Source organism: Erinaceus europaeus, chromosome 6, assembly GCF_950295315.1.
Source record: "Erinaceus europaeus chromosome 6, mEriEur2.1, whole genome shotgun sequence".
In the NCBI taxonomy this organism is placed as follows: Eukaryota; Metazoa; Chordata; class Mammalia; order Eulipotyphla; family Erinaceidae; genus Erinaceus; species Erinaceus europaeus.
Window position 1 is genome coordinate 35742265 of NC_080167.1, and position 26621 is coordinate 35768885.

At 38.7% G+C, this 26621-nt stretch overlaps 1 protein-coding gene across 1 annotated transcript in view; it reads left to right on the forward strand.

Annotated features, from left to right (window-relative positions):
* Window positions 1-26621, forward strand: part of NUP133 (nucleoporin 133) — a 93785-nt gene that overhangs the window by 25445 nt on the left and 41719 nt on the right. The window contains exons 7-13 of the mRNA XM_060192026.1: window positions 295-450; window positions 1282-1352; window positions 10189-10336; window positions 13262-13409; window positions 14861-15018; window positions 17643-17734; window positions 24689-24852. Coding sequence (XP_060048009.1) covers window positions 295-450; window positions 1282-1352; window positions 10189-10336; window positions 13262-13409; window positions 14861-15018; window positions 17643-17734; window positions 24689-24852 — 937 coding nt within the window. The remainder of the gene's footprint in view (window positions 1-294; window positions 451-1281; window positions 1353-10188; window positions 10337-13261; window positions 13410-14860; window positions 15019-17642; window positions 17735-24688; window positions 24853-26621) is intronic.

A 26621-nucleotide genomic window follows, 5' to 3' on the forward strand; every position in this document is an offset into this window, starting at 1 on the left:
TCCCATTTGAACATTATTTTTGCTTCTTTGCCAGTTATAACCTACATTCCAATTTAATTCTGATTCTCTGAAGCCTCTATAATTTACACCTCTGCTGTTCATGGCCTTTTGCCTTTATCCTTTTGCCTATGGAAATTCTCCCTTGCTTCAAAGTATATTTCAGAATCACCCTGTCCTTTGTGTCCTAAACACAAACTTCTACTAGGGTTACTAATCAAATAATTACAATATGTGTGAAATTTGAAGAAGAAAAAAAAAAAAGCTGACACAGAGCTTCCTTTTCTTTTTATACAGCTTTCAAGTGTCCTCTGGCATAGAGAGAGATCAAGTTTTTATATCCTGACAAGTTCAAACATAAGTAAATGGGAATTAGATGACTCTTCAGAAAAGCATGTACACAGTTGGGATATAAATAGAGTCCTGAAGGAAAACATTACTGATGCTATTTGGGTAAGGAACAGTAATACTCATCTGTGTTAAATTCATCATATCTGTAGTTACTTGATAATGTTTGTTTCTTTAATTTTATTAGAACACGTCAGCATATTGTACAGATAAATATTTTAGCTATTGGGAGTCGGGCTGTAGCGCAGCGGGTTAAGCGCAGGTGGCGTAAAACACAAGGACCGGCCTAAGGATCCCGGTTCGAACCCCGACTCCCCACCTGCAGGGGAGTCGCTTCACAGACGGTGAAGCAGGTCTGCAGGTGTCTATCTTTCTCTCCTCCTCTCTGTCTTCCCCTCCTCTCTCCATTTTTCTCTGTCCTATCCAACAACGACAACAACAATAATAACTACAACAATAAAACAACAAGGGCAACAAAAAGGGAATAAATAAATAAAATAAATATTTAAAAAATATTTATAAAAAAATATTTTAGCTGTCGAAGCAGAAATGTGACTGCTATTTAAATTCCAGAACTGATTTAGATAATAAGTTTTAAAATGTACATAGTAACTGAGCTACTACATAGGGGCCAGCCAGTGGCGTACCTGTTTGAGCGTACACATTACAGTGTGCTGGGTTCAAGCTCCTGGTCCCTACCTGCAGGGGGAAGCTGCATGAGTGGTGAAGCAAGGCTGCAAGTCTCTCTCTCTCCTTTTGTTTCTCCCCCTTTCTTCTCAATTTCCCTCTGTCTCTATCCAATAATAAATGCATAAAATATTTTAAAGAATAACTGACCTACTGTGGGTGACGCAGCAGTAATGGGTGCTGGGGATGCACAGATAAAAAAATAATTACTAGATTCAAGGAATTTATGTTATTGATATTTTTACATAGGGATCTGAAAGTAACTATGAAGCCGTTAAAGGAGGGGTCAACATTTGGTACTTGGATTTAAAGCAAAGTTGGTAAGCATTTTATTTGTACTAATATAGGTGACAATATGGAAAAATAAACTGATGCTTGTTATTAAAAAGATAAGTTATTTTCAGTTAATTTTTTTGTGTGTCTGTATGTGGTAATAATACCTCATACATGCAAAACTCCACTACTCCTAGGCTTTTTCATTTTATTTTAGAACTTTCCCTGGTGTAGTATTGCTCCCATCTGGCATAGGAGTTTGAACCTAGGGCCTCAAGCTCATGAAAGCATGCTCCTGGCCCCTCTGGTGCTAATCTTACATAGAATTATGTGTTACTAAATGGTTTTGTATTCCTTATTAGTGATTCTATTTGGTTGTCAGAAAAGTCATAATGCAGTTTTCTTTTTGGGGGTTAGTGGATTAATGGTTTACAGTAAGTGTTGTTGTTGGTACATGTATATAACTTTTTCAGATTTTTTTAAAAAGATTTTATTTATTCATGAGAAATGATAGGAGAGGGAAAGAACCATTCATCACTCTGGTACATGTGCTGCCGGGATTGAACTTGGGACCTCATGCTTGAGAGCCCAAAGCCTTATCCACTGTACCACCTCCTGGACCACGCTTTTTCAGATTTTTGCCAAACTCTTTCACCCCCAGCCTGGGTCCATCATTGTGCACCAGGGCCTGGAAACCCCTCCCCTCCACCCCTCTCATCCCAGAGTTCCTTACTTTGGTAAGCCCCCCTTCCCCTGCCTTTTATTTTACCCACTGACAAACATTGATGGATAGAGAACTCTAGAAGTGAATCTACCCTATGGCCCTGCAATTTCTCTCTTGGGGATATGTCCTAAGAAACACACCCATCCAAAAAGACCTGTGTATACCTATGTTCATAGCAGCACAATTTGTAATAGCCAAAACCTGGAAGCAGCCCTGGTGTCCAGCAACAGATGAGTGGCTGAGCAAGTTGTGGTATACACAATAGAATACTACTCAGCTATATAGAATGATGAATTCACCTTCTTCACCTCAACTTGAATGGATCTTGAAAGAATCTTTGTTAAGTGAGATAAGCCAGAAAGAGAAGGATGAATATGGTATGATCTCACTCATGGACAGAAGTTGAGAAATAAGAACAGAAAAGAGAGTGGTCCGGGAGGTGGCGCAGTGGTAGAGCTTTGGACTCTCAAGCATGAGGTCTCGAGTTTGATCCCCAGTAGCACATGTGCCAGTGATGTCTGGTTCTTTCTCTCTTCTCCTATCTTTCTTATAAATAAATAAAATCTTAAAAAAAAAAAAAGAACAGAAAAGAGAAACACAAAGTAAAATAGAACTAATCTGGTATGTTGCACCAGAGTGAGGAACTCTGAAATGGGAGGGTTGGGGAGGGGAACCTTTCAGGTCCTGGTGCATGATGGTGGAGGAGTACCTAGGCTGGGGGTGAGTGTTTTGCAGATAACTGAGAAATTTTACACATATTACAACAACTATATCTACTATAAACCATTAATCCCTCCAATAAAAATAATTTTTTAAAAAGAATTTATTTATTCATGAAAAAGATAGGAGGATAGAAAGAACCAGACATCACTTTGGAACATGTTCTGCCGGGATAGAACTCAGGACCTCATGCTTGAGAATCCAATGCTTTATCCACTGCACCACCTCCCAGACCACAAAATAAAAATGTTTATAGGGGGAAAACTTGAAGGATATTGGATTGTTTCCGGTTATGCAATTATGAATGAAAACACTATAAATATTGTTAGTGCTTTCTCTTTCTCACCCTTTCATTTCTTCCCCTCCCTCCCTTCTTGCCTGCCTTCCTTCCTCCCTCCCTCCCTCCCTCCCTTTCTTCCTGCCTTCCTACCTTCCTACCTTTCAACCTTTCATTGCCACCAGCATAATCCATCCATCCTCCCTCCCTTCATTCCTTCCTTCCTTCCTTCCTTCCTTCCTTCCTTCCTTCCTACTTTCCTACCTTCCTTCCTTTCATTGCCACCAGCATAATCATTGAGACTCAAGGCCTACATGAAGACTCCACTGTTTCTGGAAGCCCTTTTTTCCATTTCTCTCCCCCTGCCTCCGCCCCCACTCGCATTTTAATAGGAGATAGAGACTGGAGGGAAGGGAGACACCTACAGCACTGCTCCACTGTTTGTGAAGCTTCCTCTTACAGGTGGGGACTGGAATTTTTTTTTTTGTAGTTAATTTCCTGTGTTTTTTTTTTAATTTATTTATTGCGGAATTAATGTTTTACATTCAACAGTAAGTACAATAGTTTGTACATGCATAACATTCCCCAGTTTCCCATATAACAATACAACCCCCGCTAGGTCCTCTGAATCCTTCTTGGACCTGTATTCTCCCCACCCACCCACTCCAGAGTCTTTTACTTTGGTGTGATATGTCTTTTTCATTTTTTAAAGATACTTTATTTCATTTTAATGAAATAATGGTGCGATACGCCAATTCCATTTCAGGTTCTACTTGTGTTTCCTTTTCTGATCTTGTTTTTCAACCTCAGCCTGAGAGTGAGATCATCCCATATTCATCCTTCTGTTTCTGACTCATTTCACTCAAAATGATTTTTTTCAAGGTCCATCCAAGATCGGCTGAAAACGGTGAAGTCAACATTTTTTACAGCTGAGTAGTATTCCATTGTGTATATATACCACAACTTGCTCAGCCACTCATCTGTTGTTGGACACCTGGGTTGCTTCCAGGTTTTGGCTATTACAAATTGTGCTGCCAAGAACATATGTGTACACAGGTCTTTTTGGATGGATATGTTGGGTTCCTTAGGATATATCCCCAGGAGAGGAATTGCAGGCTCATAGGGTAGATCCATTTCTAGCCTTCTGAGAGTTCTCCAGACTGTTCTCCACAGAGGATGGACCAATTTACATTCCAACCAGCAGTGTAGGAGGGTTCTTTTGACCCCACACCCTCTCCAGCATTTGCTGCTATTACCTTTTCTGATGTGTGACATTCTCACAGGAGTGAAGTGGTATCTCGTTGTTGTCTTTATTTGCATTTCTCTGACAACCAGAGACTTGTGTTTCATGTGTTTCTTGGCCTTTTAGATCTGTGGTGAATATTCTATCCATGTCCTCCCCCCATTTTTGGATGGGGTTATTGTCTTGTTGTTGTTTGGCAAGCTCTTTATATATGTTGGTTATTAAACTTTTTTTTTTTTAATTTATATTTATTGACTAGAGACAGCCAGAAATAGAGAGGATAGGGGAGACAGAGAGGGCGAGAGAAAGAGAGACACCTGCAGTCCTGCTTTACCACTTGCAAAACTTTCCCTCTACAGGTGGGGACCGGGGGCTCAAACCTGGGTCCTTGAGCACTGTAATGTGTGCTCAACCAGGTGTGCTACCATCCGGTCCCGGTTATTAAATTCTTACCTGATGTATGGCATGTAAAGATCTTCTCCCATTCTGTGAGGGGTCTCTTGGTTTGGGTAGTGGTTTCTTTTGCTATACAGAAGCTTTTTAATTTGATGTAGTTCCATAGGTTTATGCTTGCCTTAGTCTTCTTTGTAATTGGATTCGTTTCATTAAAGATGTCTTTATAATTTATGCGGAAAAGAGTTCTGCCAATATTTTCCTCTAAGTATCTGATAGTTTCTAAACTAACATCCAAGTCCTTGATCCATTTGGAATTTACTTTTGTATTTGGTGAAATACAGTGGTTCAGTTTCATTCTTCTGCATGTTTCAACCCATTGTTTCCAACACCATTTGTTGAAGAGACTCTGCTTTCCCCATTTAATAGTCTGGGCACCTTTGTCAAAGATTAGATGTCCATAGGTGTGGGGGCTCACTTCTGGACTCTCAATTCTATTCCACTGGTCAGTGTGTCTGTTCATGTTCCAGTACCAAGCAGTTTTGATGACAATGGCCCTATAATACAGTTTGAAATCTGGGAGTGTGATGCCTCTAGTTCTGTTATTTTTTCTCAAGATTGTTTTGGCAATTCTAAGTCTTTTCTGGTTCCAGATAAATATTATAAATATTATAGCATTTTTTCTATTCTCCTAAAAAATGTGCTTGGGATCTTGATGGGGATAGCATTAAATTTGTAGATGGCTCTGGGTAGTATATTCATTTTGATGATGTTAATTCTACCAACCCATGAACATGCAATATCTTTCCACTTCTTTGTGTCTTTTTCAGTTTCCTTGAGTAGTGACTTATAATTTTCTGTATACAAGTCTTTCACTTCTTTGGTTAGATTTACTCCTAGATATTTTATTGTTTTTGTTGCAACAGTAAAAGGAATTGATTTCTGGATTTCAATTTCTTCTAACTTAGTGTTTGCATAGAGGAATGCCACTGACTTTTGAATGTTAATTTTGTAGCCTGACACGTTACTGTATTGCCTGATGATTTCCAAAAGCTTCTTGCTGGATTCCTTAGGTTTTTCTGTGTATACTATCATGTCATCTGTAAATAGGGAGAGTTTGACTTCTTCTCTTCCAATCTGTATGCCTTTAATTCCTTGCTCCTGCCTGATTGCTATGGCAAGAACTTCCAACACTATGTTGAATAGTAATGGTGATAGTGGGCAGCCCTGTCTAGTACCTGATCTGAGGGGAAATGCTTCCATTTTTCAACATTGAGTATGATGTTGGCTATAGGTTTGCCATATGTAGACTCCATTATTTTGAGTAATTTTCCCTCTATTCTCATTTTTTGTAGTGTTTTGATCATAAAGGGATGTTGTATTTTGTCAAAGGCTTTCTCTGCATCTACTGATATGACCATGTGGTTTTTGGTCTTGCTTTTGTGATGTGGTGGATCATATTGATTGACAACTTTGCATGCCTGGGATAAACCCCACTTGGTCATGATGAACAGTCTTTTTAATTTACTGCTGTATCCAGTTGGCTAGAATTTTGTTCAATATTTTCTCATCTATGTTCATCAGAGATATTGGTCTGTAGTTTTCTTTTTTGGTTGTATCCCTGTCTGCTTTTGGTATCAGAGAAATGTTGGCTTCATAGAAGCTGGCAGGGAGTATTCCAGTGTCTTCAGTCTTCTGGAAAACTTTTAAAAGTAGAGGTATTAGTTCTTCTTTGAAGGTTTTGTAGAATTCATTTGTAAAACCATCTGGTCCAGGACTTTTATTTTTAGGGAGATTATTTATAACTTTCAATTTCATTAGCTGTGATGGGCCTGTTCATGTTATCTGCTTCCTCTTTACTTAGTTTTGGAAGTTGGTAGGTATCTAGGAAATCATCCATTTCTTCCAGGTTCTCTAGCTTGGTGGCATATAGTTGTTCATAGAAGCCTCGCATGATATGTTTAATTTCTGCAATGTCTGTTGTGATATCTCCTCTTTCCTTTGCCAACCAATTTATTTGGGTCTTTTCCCTTTTTTGTTTTGTGAGTCTGGCTAAAGGTTTGTCGATTTTGTTCACTCTTTTGAAGAACCAACATTTACTTTCGTTGATCTTTTGTATGGTTTTCTTATTCTCAGTGTTATTTATTTTTGCCCTAACTTTAGTGATTTCGTCCTGGTTGCTTTAGGCTTCCGTTGTTGTTCTTCTTCTAGGTCTTTAAGATGTGCAATCAGGCTGTTTATTTGTGCTTTTTCTTGTTTCCTAATATGTGCTTGTATAGCTATGAACTATATGAACTATGAACTTCCCTCTCAGTACTGCCTTAGCTATGTCCCAAATATTTTGATAGCTTGTGTCTTCATTTTCATTGAAGTCTCAAAACATTTTGATTTCCTTGATTTCCTCTTTGACCCAGAGGTTGTTAAAGAAGTGTACTTTTCAGCTTCCACATTTTGGGACTATTACTAAACTTTTGTTTATTGTTAAGTGTTAGTTTCATTCCACTATGGTCTGAGAAGATGCTTGGGATGATTTCAATGCTCTTGAATTTTCTGATGCTGTCTTTGTGGCCTAACATACGGTCTGTCCTTGAGAATGACCCATGTGGATTTGAGTAAAATGTGTATCCCAGTTTCTTGGGATGAATGAATGTGAAAATGTCCAATAGTTCTAGTTTATCTATCTCTTCATTTAGCTCCATTATGTCTTTATTTTCTGCTTGGATGATCTGTCAAGTTGAGAGAGCGGGGTGTTGAAGCCCCCTACTATGACTGTGTTGCTGTTAATATATTGCTGTAGCTCTTTCAGTAGACGTTTGATGTATTTACATGGCTTCTCATTGGGTGCATAGATGTTAATAATTGTTAAGTCCTTGATTGACTGATCCTCTGAGCATTAAGTAGTGTCTATTCCTATCTTTTTTAATCTTTTCTATTTCAAAGTCTATCATGTCAGATATGAGAATAGCTGTTCCTGCCCCTTTTTTTTTTTTAATTTATTTATTCCCTTTTGTTGCCCTTGTTGTTTTATTGTTGTATTTATTATTATTGTTGTTGTTGTTGTATAGGACAGAGAGAAATGGAGAGAGGAGGAGAGAAAGATAGACACTTGCAGACCTGCTTCACCGCCTGTGAAGCGACTCCCCTGCAGGTGGGGAGCCGGGGCTTGAACCGGGATCCTTATGTCGGTCCTTTTGCTTTGCGCCACCTGCGCTTAACCCGCTGCGCTACAGCCCCACCCCCCCGCCCCTTTTTTGTGGCCCATTGGCTTGTATGATAGTTTTCCATCCTTTCACTTTAAGTCTTTGTTTGTCTTGTTGAGTTAGGTGGGTTTCCTGTAGACAGCATATTGTTGGGTGGTGTTTTCTGATCCATCTTCCTACTCTGTGTCTTTTAATAGGTGAATTTAGGCCATTGACATTTATTGATATCAAAGATTGAAGATATTTTAACACCATTCTTGTAGAGTTTTAGAGTGTTTTGCTATATGTCCTATTTGTGGTGGTCTGATTGTTTATAGGAGATCTTTCAGAACTTCTTTCAGGGCAGTCTTGGTGATGGTTGATTCCTTCAACTGTTGCTTGTCTGAGAAGGTTTTGATGCCTCCATCTAGTGTGAATGATAGTCTAGCAGTATTCTTGGTTGAAAGCCTTTCTCATTGAGCACTTGATAGATGTCTTGCCATTGTCTTCTGGCCTGTAGTGTTTGTGTGAGAAGTCTGCTGCTAATCTTATGGGTTTTCCTTTGTAGGTGACTCTTTGTTTTTCTCTTGCAGCCTTCAGGATCCTTTCTTTATCCTTATTCCTTTCCATTCTAAGTATGATATGTCTTGGTGTCATTAGGTCTGGGTTAATTCTTTTTGGGACCCTCTGGGCTTCTTGAATCTTTATGTCTTTTATGTTTTTTACACTAGAGAAGTTTTCAGCTATTATGGCCTGGAGATTGCTTTCTTCCTCTCCTTCTCTTTCTTCCTCTGGTATGCCAATAATGCGTATATTGTTTCTTTTGGAGTCATTCCATAGGTCTCTCTGTTGTTGTTTTCAGCATCTACTAATCTGTTTTTGAGATCTCTTACTTCTTTTTTAGTTGTCTCTAATTCGTCCTCGATCTTGCTAATTCTGTCTTAAGCCTCATTGATTCTATTCTCCCTGCCCTCTACTGTTTTCTTGAGTTCATCTATTTTGTTACCCTCTTCTGATACTGTTTTAGTTTGTTCAGCTAGTTGTGTTCTTAGCTCAGTGATTTCAGCTTTCAGCTCTCTAATAACCTTGAGATAATTAGTATTTTCTTCCATAGTCTCATTTGTTATTCCTGTATTTCTGATTAAATTTTTTCAAATTCTTTACTCACTCCTGTTATTATTCCCTTAGCTAATGTTTGGATGGTGAACTCGTTATTTTGTGCTTCACCCTCTGGTGTACTTTTAGCTGGACTCTTGTCCTGGTTAGATTCTCCAATATTTTTTCTTGTTGTTTTAACCATTTTATATATTATGTTATGAGTTCCCTCTCTCAGTACTTTTCAAATTACTGATCACTATTGCCTAGATTGACTTGTGTCTAAGTAAGTTAATTAAAGGGTTCACAGTGGTGGAAGTTAACAGTTGTTTCAATAGTATTTTAATCCCTGAGTTGGAGCTCAGTGATTTAAAGCCTTTTTTTTTTCTTCCCTGTAGGTTATGGGAGTCTGAGGGCTTTTAAACTATAAGTAGGCTTCTTACCTTAATCACTGACTCCTGACCAAGAGATAAAGCAGGGTGTGGCAGAGATAATCCAGTGGTTATGCAAAGAGACTTTCACAGCCCCTCAGCTATGCCAACGAGGTATAGGTCTTCTCCTGAGTTTCCCGGTTAGATATCTGTCCCCTGGTGTCCCTCCCTGTCGCTGCTCCAGATTCTGAGGGCAGTAGCAATGGAGACTCAGAGTTGCACTTGGTGAGTCTCTGAGGAGTCCTCTCCTCCCTTCAGCTGTCCCCTTGTTGGTGGAGCAGACTGGTGGTGGTGTCTCAACTGATAAACTGGTGGACTGTTAGCAGTCACTTAATCTCTCCCTAAGCTCCTCTCTGTCACCAGCCACACGTGTTTGTACTCACCGGTGATTTAGTGGGTTCCTGTGATCATTTTAGTCCTGTCTTGTTTCGTCCTGGGTGGTCTCCTTTAGTATTCCTAGTTGATCCGGGAGAGGAGAGGAGAAGAGAGGAGAGGAGAGGAGAGGAGAGGAGAGGAGAGGAGAGGAGAGGAGAGGAGAGGAGAGGAGAGGAGAGGAAGAGATCTGCTGCTGCTCGTAGCTCCGCCTCCTGAAGTCCCCCCCCACTGGAATTTGAATCTGAATTCTCACACATAATAATGTTTGCTCTCTACTGAGTGAGCCAATGCCCAGACCCTGCAGGCAAGTTTTATTATAAACTTAAGTTTTTATTGAATATATATACATGTGGGATTGCTAGGCCATATTGTAAGAACATTTTTTTTAGCTTTATAAGAAACTGCTGAACTGGTTTCCAACTAGATCTTTTATTTTCATTCATTAGTGATGGACTCTTGATTTTAGCAGCAGCATGGCACCCAGCAGACAACCCATGCCTTGTCTACTATACTCTGATAACAGTAGAAGATAATGGCTACCAAATGTTAGATTCTGTAAATGTAGAAGTCACTCAGTATAATCCTCCTTTCCAGGTAAGATTTCTATCTATAAGTTAAATTACTATGTGTGAATAGCATTGAGAAGCCAGCCTCCCCCCCCTCTCCCCGCCACTACAAGAATTTTAAGAAGTACATCTGTAGGTTTTGGAAGTATTTTAAAATAATTAGCTTTTAGACATTACACATGGAAGGGGTGTGCTGCGGGTTAAACCCAGGACCTCATACATGTAAAGGTAGACTTCTACTACTGAACTACACCCCTGTCCCCACCACTTTGCTTGGAGAGATATGCTGGGGCTCCATGCCTGTGGGACTCCACCCTTTCCAGTGGCATTCATTTATATAGGAGGAGAGAGATACCACAGCACCAACCCACCACTTGTGAAGTATCTGCTTTGCAGCTGTTCCCATGTGGTAGCCAGGGGCTCAAACCCAGTTCTTCATACATGGTAACTTGCGTGATTTCCCAGGTGATCCATTTCTTGGCCCCCATCCCTGTACTTTTAGACATTGCATTTTATATACCATTTATGTTTGTCTCTTTGTTCAACCTTAACTAAAGAAAAATTAGAGTAGAAACAACTGATTCCAATTCCTTCCTTCCTTCCTTTTTTCTTTTCTTCCCTCCTTCCTTCCTTCCTTCCTTCCCTCCCTCCCTCTTTCTTTCTTTCTTTCTTTCTTTCTTTCTTTCTTTCTTTCTTTCTTTCTTTCTCTCTCTCTCTCTTTGCCTCCAGGGTTATCACTGGCACTTGGTACCTGCCTGGAGGCAATTTTTCCCATTCTGTTGCCCTTATTGTCATTATTACTATTGTTGTTGTTGTTGTTGGATATGACAGAGAGAAAATGAAAGAGGAGGGGAGACAGAAAGGAAGATAGAGACAGACACCTGCAGACCTGTTTTACCGTAGTGAAGCAACCCCCTGCAGGTGGGGAGCCAGGGATTCAAACTGGGATCCTTATGCTGGTCCTTGCACTTTGAGCCATGTGTCTTAACCCGCTGCACTACCACCCGAACCCCTGATGGCAATTTCTTATGCAATTTCTTGGTGTTCAGAATTTTTATACTGTGCACGCAAATACAAAGAACATAATTTGTGAAAATTTTATTTTTTTAATATTTTCTTTTTCTTTTTTCTTTGGGTGGAGAGTCAGGACTTTTTCTTTTTTCTTTATTTATTTATGAATGAGAAAGATAGGAGTAGAGAGAGAAAGAACCAGACATCACTCTGATATATGTGCTGCCAGGGATTGAATTTAGGACCTCATGCTTGAGAGTTCAGTGCTTTATCCACTGCGTCACCTTCTGGACTACTTTGAGAAAACTTTATAGGTTACAACTTTTAATATTTTCTTTGTAAAATTATTTTAATGGAAATCAATGGAGCACTTTAAGCATTTCATTTTAAGCATTTTGTTAGTTTGATTTCTGCTTCTGATATGTGAACAAATTCATTTTTCATATATATGTATATACACATGAAATTAAATTTTTCTTGTGTTTTTTGTCTTTATAGTGAGGTAAGAACCAGTGTTTATTAATAAGGGATCATTTATAAGTGCCAATTTTTAAATCATATTTATCATATGACCTTTTTTATCCATATTTGGAAATCTTTTCAGAATTTACTACCTATTTGCAACCTGTTAAATTCTTTCTGTAATCAATGTTTATAACCGACTCATTTTTAAATGATCTCATAAGTAGTATTTAAGCTTCATAAGGATAATCAATTCATAGAAATATAAGTTAACAATCATAAAGCAACCTACATACAGTGGATAAAGTGTTATACTCTTCGATTAAGGGGTAAAGGACTGGGAAGATAATATATTGGCTATGGGGAGTTGGGCGGTAGCGCAGCGGTTTAAGTGCACATTGACACAAAGCGCAAGGACTGGCGTAAGGATCCTGGTTCAAGCCCCGGCTCCCCACCTGCCGGGGAGTACCTTCACAGGCAAAATGAAGCAGGTCTGCAGGTGTCTATCTTTCTCTCCCCTTCTGTCTTCCCTTCCTCTCTCAATTTCTCTCTGTCCTATCCAACAATGACGACATCAATAGCAACAACAATAACAACAAGGGCAAGGGAAAATAAATATATATGTATTGGCTATGCAAACAGATTTCCATGTCTGTGGTTCCAGCATCCCATGTTCAATCCCTAGCACCATTATAAGTCAGATCTGAGCAGTGCTATAGTTAAACTAAAATTTAACTTGAAAAATGTTTAAAATATGTACTTATTTGATAGGACAGAGAGAAATTGGAGGGTGAGGGTAGAGAGAAGATGATTGCAGCACTGCTTTACCACTAGTTTCTCTGCTGCAGACAGGCTTCACAGCTTGAACCCAGGTCCTTGATCATTTGTAATGTATGCACTTAACCAGGTGCACCACCATCATCCAGCCCCCTAAATTTAAAAAAAAAAAAGTGTGAGCAGATTTGATCCCTGACATCATACGTGCCAGAGTGATGCTCTGGTTTTCTCTCTTACTCTCTCTCATATATTTTGTTTTATTTTTTTAACTATTTATTTTATCTGATAAAACTGTGAGAAATGAGAGGGAGACAGAGAAGGAAAGAAAGACAGATACCTGCAGACCTATGTCACCACTCATGAAGCTTTCCTCCCAGCAGATGGAGATCAGGGGCTTGAACTTGGGTCTTTGTGCATGGTAATACATATACTTAACCAGGCACACTATCACCTCTATAAATAAGTTTTCTTTTCTTTTTCTTTTTTCTTTTTTTTTTACCAGTGCATTGCTCAACTCTGGCTTATGGTGGTATGGGGATTGAACCTGGAATTTAGAGCCTCAGGCATGAGGGTCTCTTTATATAACCATTATGCTGTCTACCACCACCCTATAAATAAATATTTAAAAAATCAAATAGATTCATATAAACAAATATTACTGTGTTAATGCTCATTGAATGTGATTTTAAATTTAATTTTTCAGTCTGAAGACTTGGTTATGTGTCGGTTGATGATTCCAGATCTTTCAAACCAGACCGCCTATCTGTATACTGAAAATACTGTCTATGTGTGCTCCACAGGAACTGGGAAGTTTTCTCCTCCTCAGGAGAAAATTGTCTTTAATGCACAAGGTATAGTAGTAGTTTCAGAAAACACAGTTAGTGCACTTACTAACATTTCTTTTTCCATAAGTGTTGCTTCAAACATGACACATCCAAGTGTTATGGAGAAATTTAATAACATTGCTACAGTAGTTGAAGTACATGCCATTGAAAAAACAGAGGGTGTAGTGGAATTCCCAAGTAAATATTGTGGCAAATATTTTTTTCTTTCTAGTTAGCAAGAGTTGATTTTCTTAAAAGACTTTTTTAAAAAAAATATTTTATTTTCCTTTTTGTTGCCCTTGTTTTATTGTTGTAGTTATTATTGTTGTTCTTGATGTCATTGTTGTTGGATAGGACAGAGAGAAATGGAGAGAGGGGGGGAAGACAGACATGGGGAGAGAAAGATAGACATCTGCAGATCTGCTTCACCGCTTGTGAAGTGACTCCCCTGCAGGTGGGGAGCCGGGGCTCGAACTGGGATTCTTGTGCTGGACCTTGCGCTTTGCGCCACATACACTTAACCCGCTGCGCTACCAGCCGAATCCCAAGAGTTGGTTTTCTTTTTTTTAAAGTATTTTATTTGTTTTATTTTTGAAAGAGATGCAGAGAGAGAAAAACACAGAAAGAAACACCAGAGTACTGCTCAGCTCTGGCTTATGGTGGTACGGGGGATTGAACCAGGGACTTTGGAGCCTCAGACAAGAGAGTCCCTTTGCATAACCATTATGCTATCTACCCCCACCCAAGAGTTGATTTTCTTATGCAGGCTCCTGCATAAGAAAAATCTTAGATAGTACAAAGGACATTAAAATTAGAATGGAGGTGGGCAGGTTGGAAGAGTCAACCAGGAGTCAAGAAAGTAGATAGTATAATCATATATATATATTTTTTTTTTTCTATAAGGATTGGACTGAGGAAAAAAATCTAGTTGAGGCAAACAGTATGAAACTTAGATTTTCTTCCTCTTTTTGAGTTACTCAGTAAGACAGAATTAGGCTAAAGGACTCCATTGGATTGAAAAGCTGTTGTTTAGCATTTTGTTAAATGAAAAAAATTTCTTTACTGATATATAGAAAGTACTAATTTCTTCCAAGGGAAGATAGCTCTATCATTCTAAAGCTGAAGAACATAAAACCTGCTACTTCAAATAGCAACAAGTTTTTAATATTTGGGATTAAAAACCCCAGCTCAGTGCATCTATTTGAAGACCTGGAACAGCTACTGTCTGCTACCAAGGTTTCCACTATAGATACAAGAAAACAGTATTCTATCTTGTTTAGCCTACCTGACCGTGGCAGTCAAAATTGAATGGGATAATACAGTAAGGGGTGGGGGCAGCAGGAAAGATAAGTTTAAAGTAGGTTGGAATGTTGTAAGGGAAGAAATATTCTTAGTACGCCAGTATTATTTTCTGCTGTGGGTAGTAAACTTTAAAAAACATACTTCATACTTACATTATATATATTTTATTCTTTTAGGAGATAGTATTTTAGGAGCTGGTCCCTGTGGTGGTGTTCCTATCCTTTTTTCTAGAAATAGTGGATTGGTATCTATAGCTTCAAGGGAAAATGTGTCCATGTTAGCAGAGGAACTTGAAGAATCCCTAGCATCATCAGTTGCTGGACCAAACAATGAGGTAATATGGTTTCCTGTTTTTTTCTTAAACAAGAATAACTTTTATTAGTTTTTATGACTCCATGTGCTTTTAAAATCTTTGTCACATTTTTCTGCAAATACTTTTTAAAGTCATTCTTAAAGGAGCTGTGCTAAAACAGCATATTCTTGTTGACCCCTTTGTCTTTTGCAGTCTCAACTAATTTTAAGACTTTTAGCTATTCCTGGCATTTTTCTCTATAGTTTTAAGTAATATGAATATGCTTTGCTTCATAACTTGCCAGTTGTAGAGATCTATTGGTTTTCATCTGCCTTTATCATCCCAATAAGCTTTTAAAGAATTTTTTCCATTTTAATGATAGTCGATATTGTTTGTCTATCATCGAGTCAGTAATGCATTATTCCCTTTATTATAAAACTTTGTGTGGCTCTTCAAGTATAATTTAATGTCAGGTTTAGTCTGCCTACACTCTCCACTAGCTGTATAAGTGCTTTTCAGTACAGTTCTCATGTTCAGGTCTCTAGAAACTTAAGTTACCATCATCTTGAAATTACTTTTTTGTTTGTTTTTGTTTTGCCTCTAGGGTTATCGCTGGGGCTTCATGCTGGCACTACAATATACTGCTCTTGGAGGCTAGTTTTTCCTTTTTTTTTTTTTTTTTTTCTTGATAGGACAGAGAGAAATTGAGAGAGGAAGAGAGGATAGAGAGTGGGTGAGAAAGGTAGACACCTGCAAGCCTGCTTCACCACTTGTGTAGTGACCCTCTGCAAGTAGGAAGCAGAGACTCGAACTGGGATCCTTGCACTTCATACTATGTGTGCTTAACCCGGTGTGCTACCGCCCGGCCCCTTTGAAACTACTTTTCACTGTCCTCAAATTCTCATCAGTATCATATACACAGAGGTTTGCTTTGTCTTTTTTGCTCTGCCATTTATAATTTCTTCTGGTTTCCATCTTTTTGTGTTGTAATTGGAATCACAAATATTAGGGTAGTTGTATTTCTTTTTTTAAATTTTTTTATTGGGGAATTAATATTTTACATTCAACAGTAAGTACAATAGTTTGTACATGCATAACATTCCCCAGTTTCCTATATAACAATACAACCCCCACAAGGTCCTCTGAATCCTTCTTGGACCTGTATTCTCCCCACCCACCCACCCCAGAGTCTTTTACTTTGGTGCAATATGCCAATTCAAGTTCAGGTTCTACTTGTGTTTCCTTTTCTGATCTTGTTTTTCAACTTCAGCCTGAGAGTGAGATCATCCCATACTCATCCTTTTGTTTCTGACTTATTTCACTCAACATGATTTTTTTCAAGGTCCATCCAAGATCGGCTGAAAACGGTGAAGTCAACATTTTTTACAGCTGAGTAGTATTCCATTGTGTATATATACCACAACTTGCTCAGCCACTCATCTGTTGTTGGACACCTGGGTTGCTTCCAGGTTTTGGCTATTACAAATTGTGCTGCCAAGAACATATGTGTACACAGATCTTTTTGGATGGATATGTTGGGTTCCTTAGGATATATCCCCAGGAGAGGAATTGCAGGATCATTCTGAGAGTTCTCCAGACTGTTCTCCACATAGGTTGGACCAATTTACATTCCCACCAGCAGTGTAGGAGGGTTCCTTTGACCCCACACCCTCTCCAGCATTTGCTGCTGTTACCTTTTCTGATGTGTGACATTCTCACAGGAGTGAAGTGGTATCTCATTGTTGTCTTTATTTGCATTTCTCTGACAATCAGAGACTTGGAGCATTTTTTCATATGTTTCTCAGCCTTTTGGATCTCTTCTGTGGTGAATATTCTGTCCATGTCCTCCCCCCATTTTTGGATGGGGTTATTTGTTGTCTTGTTGTTGAGGGTGGTTGTATTTCATGGAGGAGGTTAGCAGGGTCAAACCATCAGTTGCTTTTTTTTGGTTTGTTTTTTGGTGTTTGTTTTCCTATTATATTTAAATTTGACATAACTTGAGTCATGAGATTTTTTTCATTATTCAAAAGAGACTAAAAAATAAGCAGGTCTGCAGGTGTCTGTCTTTCCCTTTCTCTGTCTTCCCCTCCTCTCTCCATTTCTCTCTGTCCTATCCAACGACGACGACGACAATAGTAACAACAAGAAGGGTAGCAAACGGGAATAAATAAATAAATATTTTTAAGAAAAGAAATACATTTTATTCTGGGGAGAAGACACAGTAGTTATGCAGAAGAGTTGTGTGCTTGAGGTTCCAATAAATAGAATTGAGCAGTGCTCTAATTTGGAGGAGGTGGAAGATGGGGGAGCTGGGAGGGATGGAGGGAGGAAGAGGATCTAGCAAGAAAGAGGAATATACATGTAATGCATTATATAAAAGAGTAATGAATTATATAAAATTATAAAAATGTTGTGCTGGTTATGATAAAATTCCCAAATAATTCTTAAATAATTTATATGTATGTATCTTTTATGTAGGACTTTGGTTGATCATTTGTTACATGTTATTTTGTTTCAGTAAATGTCTTAAGTATATAAGCTACTGATATAGAGAATTTGGTAATTAGCTCTTTGTGCTATTGCTGTCAAAGGTGGGGATAGTTTTTAATGCAGTAATGAATATTCTTATACCTTTGCCTCTAAATTATAGTTTGTTATTTTTACAGAGTATGGCTTTTGAACCCTCTGCCAAGAATGAAACTATAATCCAGGAAGATAAAACTAAATTACTAAAATCTGCTTTTCTACAATACTGCAGGTATAATAATCCTGTATTTTATTTTTAAAATATTTTATTATTTTCTTAATATATTTTACTAGATAGAGACAGAGAGAAATTGAGGTAAGAGGCAGATGGCGGGGTGTGTGTGTGTGTGTGGGGGGATATGAGAGGGGAGAGAGTGACCTGCAGCACTGCTTCACTGCTTCACTACTAGTGAGGCTTCCCCCCTGCATGTGGGAACTTGGAGCTTGAACGTGGATCTTTGCATATTGTAACATGTAGTAAGTCTTTAAAATCATGGCATATATTACGTCTGAAGATTCATTTTACTGACATAATGCTTGGTGGGAACAAATTGTATGAATGGTGCCATCAAAGAACCTCACCAATGTGTCCTAGAACCTTACCTCAACAGAGCCCTACCCCACTAGGGTTAGATAGAAACAGGGTGGGGGTATGGATTGACCTGCAGCAGAGAAGCAATTACAGAAGCCAGAACTCTTACCTTCTGTACCTCAAAAAGAATTTTGGTCCATACTTCTAGAAGGAGAGAAATGTTATAGGGCTCTGAACTCTTAATTCCACAGGACCCTGAGAGAAAAGAAAAGGAAGGACACATATAAGTAGTAATAGGTGTAGCTGTGACTTAGAAAGGAAGAGAAGGCAGGACTACAGAAAAAAATGGAAGAAAAAGTATGTATATTATAAAAATGATAGCCTATATCTGTAATCTTGGAAAAACTACTGCAGTTTCCAATGGAGGGAATGGGGACATAGAACTCTGGTGGTGAAAACAGTGTGGAATTATATCCCTGTTATCTTATAAATTTGTGAATAAATATTAAATAATTAATAAAAATGAATTAAAATATTTAAAATATAAGTATTAAAAGAGAGTGGTGTCTTCAAGGACAAAGTGCTTTTTTGAGTTTTAGTACTTTGACAACTATCAGTTTGAACTTTTTTTAGGAGGTTTCCAGTAGGCTAGAGAGATACAGTCAATAAAATACAGTATAGTTTTAAAAATGGTGATTGGACCAATAAAGTAGTTTGCTTGGATAGTTTCTTCCCCCCTACCTCCTTTCATAAAACCCAGGTTTGAGCCAGGCCACCATTATACTGAAGGAAGCTTTGATACTATGTTTCTCCACCTCTACTACTTACCCCCATACACACATACACACAGTCTTTTTCTCCCTATCTAAAAAATGTCAGCCCAGAGTAGTGAAATCCTGGTGATAACCACAAAATAAAAATAAAATAAATGATGATCTGAAGGCAATTTGTAAGCATCTTTTATCTAGAATGTTAAGGCAGATAAGTTGCATACCAATTTTTGTCAGTGTAATAAAGGAATTAGACTTGGTCTGTTAGTTATATTTTGTTGTGTGTAAAACCAGCACACATTTTAGTATATTGGCCTTTGAGGTAGGTGGCACAGTAGTTAGACCATTGGACTTATAAGCATGATGTCCCAAGTTCAATTCCTTGTAATAAATGTGTCCGAGTGATATTGTGGTATTCTGTCTCCTTCTCTGTCCTTCCCTCTGCACCTCCCTCCCTCTCTCATTAATATAATAAATTAACAATAAATTTAATAAATAAATAATAATTAATAATAATAATAAATTTAATAAAATTTATTTAAAAGAAAGACTGTAATGACATTTCTCCATAGTTCATGACTATATATACTCTGACTGTTAGAAGTTGAACTCAAATGCTCATTTTGTTGATTTTTTTTTTTTCCTGAAATCACTTATCAGCTGTGGTCAACTGCTAGTTGTCCCAGCTAGATTGGCTGACATTTCAGGGCTTTAGCTGGTTAATTTTACATTTATCTTTAATCATGTATCATTTTACCCTGTCTCTGTTTACATATCACAGGGCTCTAGAAATGGCAGGAGGCTAAGCCTTGGTGTACAAATGCTATAAAAGTCTTTGCTGAGTCATCTTTGCTGATATTCCATTTACCAAGACAAGTCAGTGGTGAAGCTGTAGTGGGAGGGAACTCAGTGGCATTATGTGTGGGTCACATTTACTGACCTTGTACTTCTGGTTTTCATTTCATGTGTTCTAAGTGTTCTGCATATTATTTATTCTTGCCTCATGTATGTTTTTTTCTTGGTGAAGTGTTGAGTCAGGTAGCAATTGTAATGCTACCTTAGTTTAGCTAGCAGATCTTTGTTTTGGAGAAATATGCTGAATGGGGACCAGGCAGTGGTGCACCTGACTAAGTGCTCACACAAATGTGCACAAGGACCCAGGTTTAAGCCCTGGTCCCCACCTGCAGGGAGAAAGCTTCACAAGTGGTGAAGTAGGGCTGCAGGTGTCTATCTGTCTCTTTCCCTCTATATCCACCTATCCTCGATTTATCTGTCTCTATCCAATAATAAATAAATAAAATTTTTAAAGAGAAATATGCTGAACTACATACATATCCTTTAAAGCCAGTTACAGAGTTGTGACTATTGCTGGGTGTCTGATTTACGTGAAGGAGTTACAATGAAACCTCACTATAGTTTGTTAATTAGCATTCTGTACTATCATAATCTACAGAGCTTAGTTTCTTGTCCAGAAGAGGGCACCATTAGACACGTTTAATCTTACTCTGTGTGTGGTGTTTATTTCAATCTTATTATCAAGATCTGATTAAAACACTGTGATCTTAAACAAGTTTATCAGTTATTGAACAGTTCTGGCAAATTTGTGACATCTCTAATTTAAATGACTGGAGCAAAATACCATTTTTATTTTTTTTTTCTACTGTGAAGTTATACTCCTAAAATCAGTGCTAAATCAGCAGAAACCTTTAAAGAGACTGAGACAACATAAAAACAATTTTTTGTTTCCCAGGAATTTTAAACTTTACTCAGGAAATTTTAGAATACCCACACGGGCAGTAAGAGAGAGAGCCATTTACTTACATGCTAAAGCTCCCAGGTTGGCAGAGAAATACTTAAACCCAATTTATAAAAAAATTTTGAAAAATTAAAAGGACATAGATGTTTTCGAAAGAAAACAATTTCCTGTGGTTGTTGGGTATTGGGTGGCTTATAGTCATAGAAATTTATTCTATTCTGTGGTCCAGGAAATGGCACAATGGATAAAGCACTGGATTCTCAACCATGAGATCCCGAGTTCAATCCCCGGCAGCACATGTACCAGAGTGATGCCTAGTTCTTTCTCATGAGTAAATTAATAAATTCTTTTTTTTAAAAAAGAATTTTTTTCTGTTCCTATTCTGGAGACCAGAAGCCTTTTTTTTTTTTTTTTTTTTTAAGTGATATATAGAAGTTTATTAGGTAGATGCTGTGGGGGGTACAGGTTCATTCTGGGCAGAAGAAATAAATGTACAGACTATGGGATATAAATTGCACACCTATGGAGTAGTAAATAGTGTTAATTCTCAGAAGTATACAACAAGTGCACTTCTTTGGCCATGAGAAAAGGTCTGGCTGTAGAGAATTTGGCTATGATACAAAGAAACTTGGGTTTACAGTGCAAAATAATACACATTCTAGAACCTACTTACTTGTACAATGCCATGACAGATGTGAAAATCACTTAAATAAAATACAAAGGATAAATTTCAGGAAAAAAAACGACACAAAAACAAATTCCAGAAACTTCAGGACAGTCTGAGAACAGGAGTTGGAATGGGAAGGAAGACTTGCCTTCCAGAAGCATTTGTAGGCACATCACTGTAACTGAGTTAAGTTTAGGAAGTGCATTAGCAAACTTTCTCATATGAAATTGGGGCTCTGGCCTTCTGGGGGATGCCTTCCTCTTTCCTGAGTGGGGAGACCCTTTTATAATTAATTAATTGGAGGTGGGGGTAGATAGTATAATGGATATGCAAAGAGACTCTTCTGACTGAGGCTCCAAAGTCCCAGTTTCAATCCCCCCACCACCATAAACCGAAGCTGAGCAGGGCTCTGATAATAATAATAATAATATAATTATTTATTAAAATAAATATAATAATAATTATTATTTATTGGAGGGGCCAGGTGGTGGCTCACCTGGTTGAGCACACACATCACAGTACTCAAGAATCAAAGTTCAAGCCCCTAGTCCCCATCTGCAGGGGAAAGCTTCATGAGTGGTGAAGCAGGCCTGCAGGTGTCTCTCAACTCTTTCCTTCTCTCTTTCCCTCTCCCCTCTCCATTTCTGTCTCTATCCAATAATAAATAAATAAAATAAATAAAAAACTTTCTCCTCTTATGTTTGCTTTTGTATAACTTCCCCTATTCAATCAGAAGCAGACTTTTGACTTAGGAATTATTAGGGCAGTACAGCGTGTGATAGAGAATTACAAACAATGTTGAACATTTCACCGTTATAAGAGAATACTGTAATTTTAAAGACTAGCTCTGTTATACAAAGTCAACTTCTTATGAAAGAGAACTGGAAGAAAACTTGGAATGTCTGTTTGCATTTTGCCAGACTGTTGTGGACTTGAAGGAAGTGATTTAAACAGAAACTGTATGCCTTAAGTAGTAATAAAGCATTTTCTGGTGCATATATAATATTATAGATAAAAGAACAGCAACTAAGCTGTCACCAGAAGTCTTAATTCTAGGTGTAAGCAGGGCCATGCTCCCTCTAAGGATTCTTTTCTAAAGATTCTTTGTTTGGCATTCTCTTAATAATAATTTTTTTAAATTATTTTTTAAATTTTATTTATAAAAAGGAAACATTGACAAAACCATAAGGGGGGGGGTACAACCCCACACAATTGCCACCATCAGAACTCCGTATCCCATCCTCTCCCCTGATAGCTTTCCCATTCTTTGACCCTCTGGGAGTATGGACCCAAGGTCATTGTGGGATGTAGAAAGTGGAAGGTCTGGCTTCTGTAATTCTGTAACTTCCCCGCTGAACATTAACCTTCCTTGATTTGTAGATATACCATTATCATGCCTCCACTGTCACTTTGTGCCTTTTTCTGTGTGTATATATAGTTTCACATTATTATTATTATTTTATAAGACAGGGAGTAGAGATACTGAAGTACTTATCAGTTCTGATCAGGGATAGAGCCTTGTGCTTTAGGCATGAAAATTCTATTCTTTACCACTGAGATACCTCCAATCTCCCAACTCTTCATATATACTAGTAGCACCACCAACTATTGATTTTTCTTTTTTCTTTCTCTCTCTCTCTCTCTTTTTTTTTTTTTTTTGTGGTGAGGCTGTCCTGTGAATAGTAGTAGCTAGAATCCCTGGCTTCTTTACACCTGATGGCCAGCAACATCTTTATTCCCAAATTGTGAAAACTAAAATTATCTTTAGTCATTACAAATGTTTGATGGAGATCAGAACTGGTAGCTAGCAATATTACTGTCTTCGTAGCATGATTTTTTAAAATGTCTTAATTTTTTTTTTTCTTGCTATTGTTGTTGGATAGGACAGAGGGAGAGAGAGAGAGGAGGGGAAGACAGAGAGGGGGAGAGGAAGACAGACACCTGAAGACCTGCTTCCACACTTGCGATCTGACCCTCCTGCAGGTAGGGAGCTGGGGGCTCGAAGCAGGATCTTTGTGTGGGTTCTGGCACTTCTAACTATGTGCACTTAACCTGCTGCGCTACCACCCAACCCCCTGTATTTATTTTATTAAATTATGTATTATGACAGAAAGAATTGGGAGGAGGGGGACCTGAATACTGCTCTGTCTTATATGGCGGTTCAAGGGATTTAATTTGTGGTCTCTGGTGTTGCAGACATGTGAATACTGTGCTCTAACAGTCTGAGATGTCACCTGGACCTGCTGTTTATTAATGAGAGAGGGAGAGAAATATCAGATACTATTGTGGCATAAGAGGTGATGGGAATCAAACATCAGAACCACACATGTACCAAGTTCTGTGCTCAAATATGCTGTTATTTTCATTTTAATAAATCACTGTAGAGGCATAGAGCTGGACAGGGTGGGTCCCAGTTCTCTGTGTCGATGTTCTTACCTCCACCAGCTGTGCCCAGGTGGTTCAGCTCACATATTGGCTTCCAGTTGTCGGGCTGCACCGTGGAGAAGAGAGAGAGGAAATCTGGAGCGAAGAGGAAACACAAATATTTATTTGCGCTGGCACCTCAGAGTTGGGTGAGAGAGAAACAGGTTGGGCCACGTGGAGGTAGCAAAAATGGCCACCTCACACAGTAGCCTTTCCTGCGTCTAAACACCGAAGTGAAGAGCCGGCAAGAGCCTTAATTTTTTTTTTTTTAATACTTATTTTCTCTTTTGTTGCCCTTGTTTTTTTTTAAATTGTTGTTGTAGTTATTGATGTTGTCATTGTTAGCTAGGGCAGCGAGAAATGGAGAGAGGAGGGGAAGACAGAGAGGGGGAAAGATACACACCTGCAGACCTGCTTCACCGCCTGTGAAGTGACTCCCCTGCAGGTGGGGAGCTGAGGGCTTGAACGAACCGGGATCTTTAGGCTGGTCCTAGCGCTTAACGCTCGCTGTGCTACCACTCTGTAGCATGATTTAAGTTTTGTATAAATTTCATTTTAAAGTAAGTATGTTTTTTGTAAGGGGGGCAGATGGGATAGGATGTTTTGGTGGTGGGAATTGTGTGGGATTATAGAGGGCTTATCCTATGGTCTTGTCAATGTCTCCATTTTTTTAAAAAAATATTTATTTAATTTATTTATTCCCTTTTGTTGCCCTTGTTGTTTTATTGTTGTAGTTATTATTGTTGTTGTCGTTGTTGGATAGGACAGAGAGAAATGGAGAGAGGAGGGGAAGACAGAGAGGAGGAGAGAAAGATAGACACCTGCAGACCTGCTTCACCGCCTGTGAAGCGACTCCCCTGCAGGTGGGGAGCCGGGGTTCGAACCGGGACCCTTATGCCAGTCCTTGTGCTTTGCGCCACCTGCGCTTAACCCGCTGCACTACAGCCCGACTCCCCAATGTCTCCATTTTATAAATAAAAAATTTTTTTAAAAAGGTATTTTTGTGTTAATACCTTATTTTTCCTATTTTATTTCAGAAAAGACTTAGTTTATGCTCAAAAGATGATTGATGAGCTCTATTCCTCTCACTCTGGTTTGGCTCATGATTGTGAATTAGACAGAGCTATTACCCAAATCAGTGTGGACCTGGTAGATGACTTCCCAGCTTCTGATCCACGATGGGCTGAGTCTGTTCCTGAAGGTAAGAACATTCTAATTTTAGTAGCATAGAACATCTGTCTTAAGAAGAATTCTTTCTTCCTTTCTCTGCCCTACACCTTTATCCCCACAGTCTTTTGCCTTGGTGCAATACACCAAATCCAGTCCAAATTTTACTTTGTGCCCTTCCTTCCTTCCTTCCTCCCTCCCTCCCTTCCTTCCTTCCTTCCTTCCTTCCTTCCTTCCTTCCTTCCTTCCTTTCTCTCTCTCATATTTTATTTATTTTACTATCAATATTTATTTATTTATTTATTTATTGCCTCTAGGGTTATTGCTGGGGACTCGGTGCGCACCCTACACTATGAATCCACTGCTTCTGGAGGCTATTTTCCCCCCATTTTTGTTGCCCTTGTCGTTATTATTGTTATTGATTAAGAAAATGTAGGTTGCGGGGTTGGGTGGTAGCACAGTGGGTTAAGTACATGCGCGAAGCGCAAGGACCCCCATAAGGATCCTGGTTTTAGCCCAGGCTCCGCACCACAGGGGGGTCGCTTCACAGGCAGTGAAGCAGGTGTCTAACTCTCCCCCTCTTTGTCTTCCCCTCCTCTCTCCATTTCTCTCTGTTCTATCCAACAATGCCATCAATAACAACAAAATAATAACCACCACAACAATAAAATAACAAGGGCAACAAAGAGGGGAAAATAGCCTCCAGGAGCAGTGGATTCATAGTGCAGGCACCGAGCCCCAGAAATAACCCTAGAGGCAAAAAAAAAAAAAAAAAAAGAAAACCGTAGGTTGCCTTGCCACAAATGAGAGGTGATAGCACATGCCAGTATTCCGGTGTCTTGCTTTGCAGAATATCTGAAAGCAATTTTGGGTTCTCTACTCAGGCTAACTGGAATCAGTCATGGAAGATTTTAGTCCACACATCACTTTCCCCCATATTTCTTGGTAAATTCTTTGGCCTTCTTAAATAATTATTATATATCTTTGAGTTTTCTTCAGCTATGTCAACCCTAAGTGGTCAGGCTAAGTCATTTGCCAGTGCTAGTTTTCTTGGTTGGTTTTGCTTGCTAGTTCCAGATTTTCAGAACTAATTATCAGAAGATAGACCCATCCCTTTTCATTGATGTTTGCATGATCTTTGTTTTGAATATCTTTAGTAGATTGAGTGGACACTACCGAAAAGCTGATTTTTATTCTGAAAGCTCCCTCATCTATGAAAGGCAGCCAGGAACAATAAGTTCTTGCTAAGTCAATAAACTAGCTTCATCAACATGGCTTTGTTAAGACTTCGTGCCTATGCCTCCACCAGTTATAATGTGAAAGGGAGAGAGAGAGAGAGAGAGAGACACCATAGCTTTGCTTCACTACTCATGAAGCTCCTCCTTAACATGGTGTTCAAGACCATGTGGAGGCCTTTGCACATGATAAACTATGTGCTCTTCTGCATGACTTCTTTCCCAGGCTCCTTTTTTTCTTTATTAAAGAATCTGTCAGTGTGTTTTGAAATTTTTGAAACAATTTAATATTCAAAAATTTGAAAGGTTGTAACATTATAGTAAAGAATTAAAATGGAGTCAGTAGTATAATGGAAACTGAGGGATCATTGAAACCCTACTTGTTATATCTGAAGCATATCCCTTGTTTTATTGTTGTTCTTATTGATGTCGTTGTTGGATAGGGTAGAGAGAAGTGGAGGGAAGAGGGGAAGACAGAGGGGGAGAGAAAGATAGACACCTGCAGACCTGTTTCATCGCTTGTGAAGCAACTCCCCTGCGGGTGGGGAGCTAGGGGCTGGAACCGGGA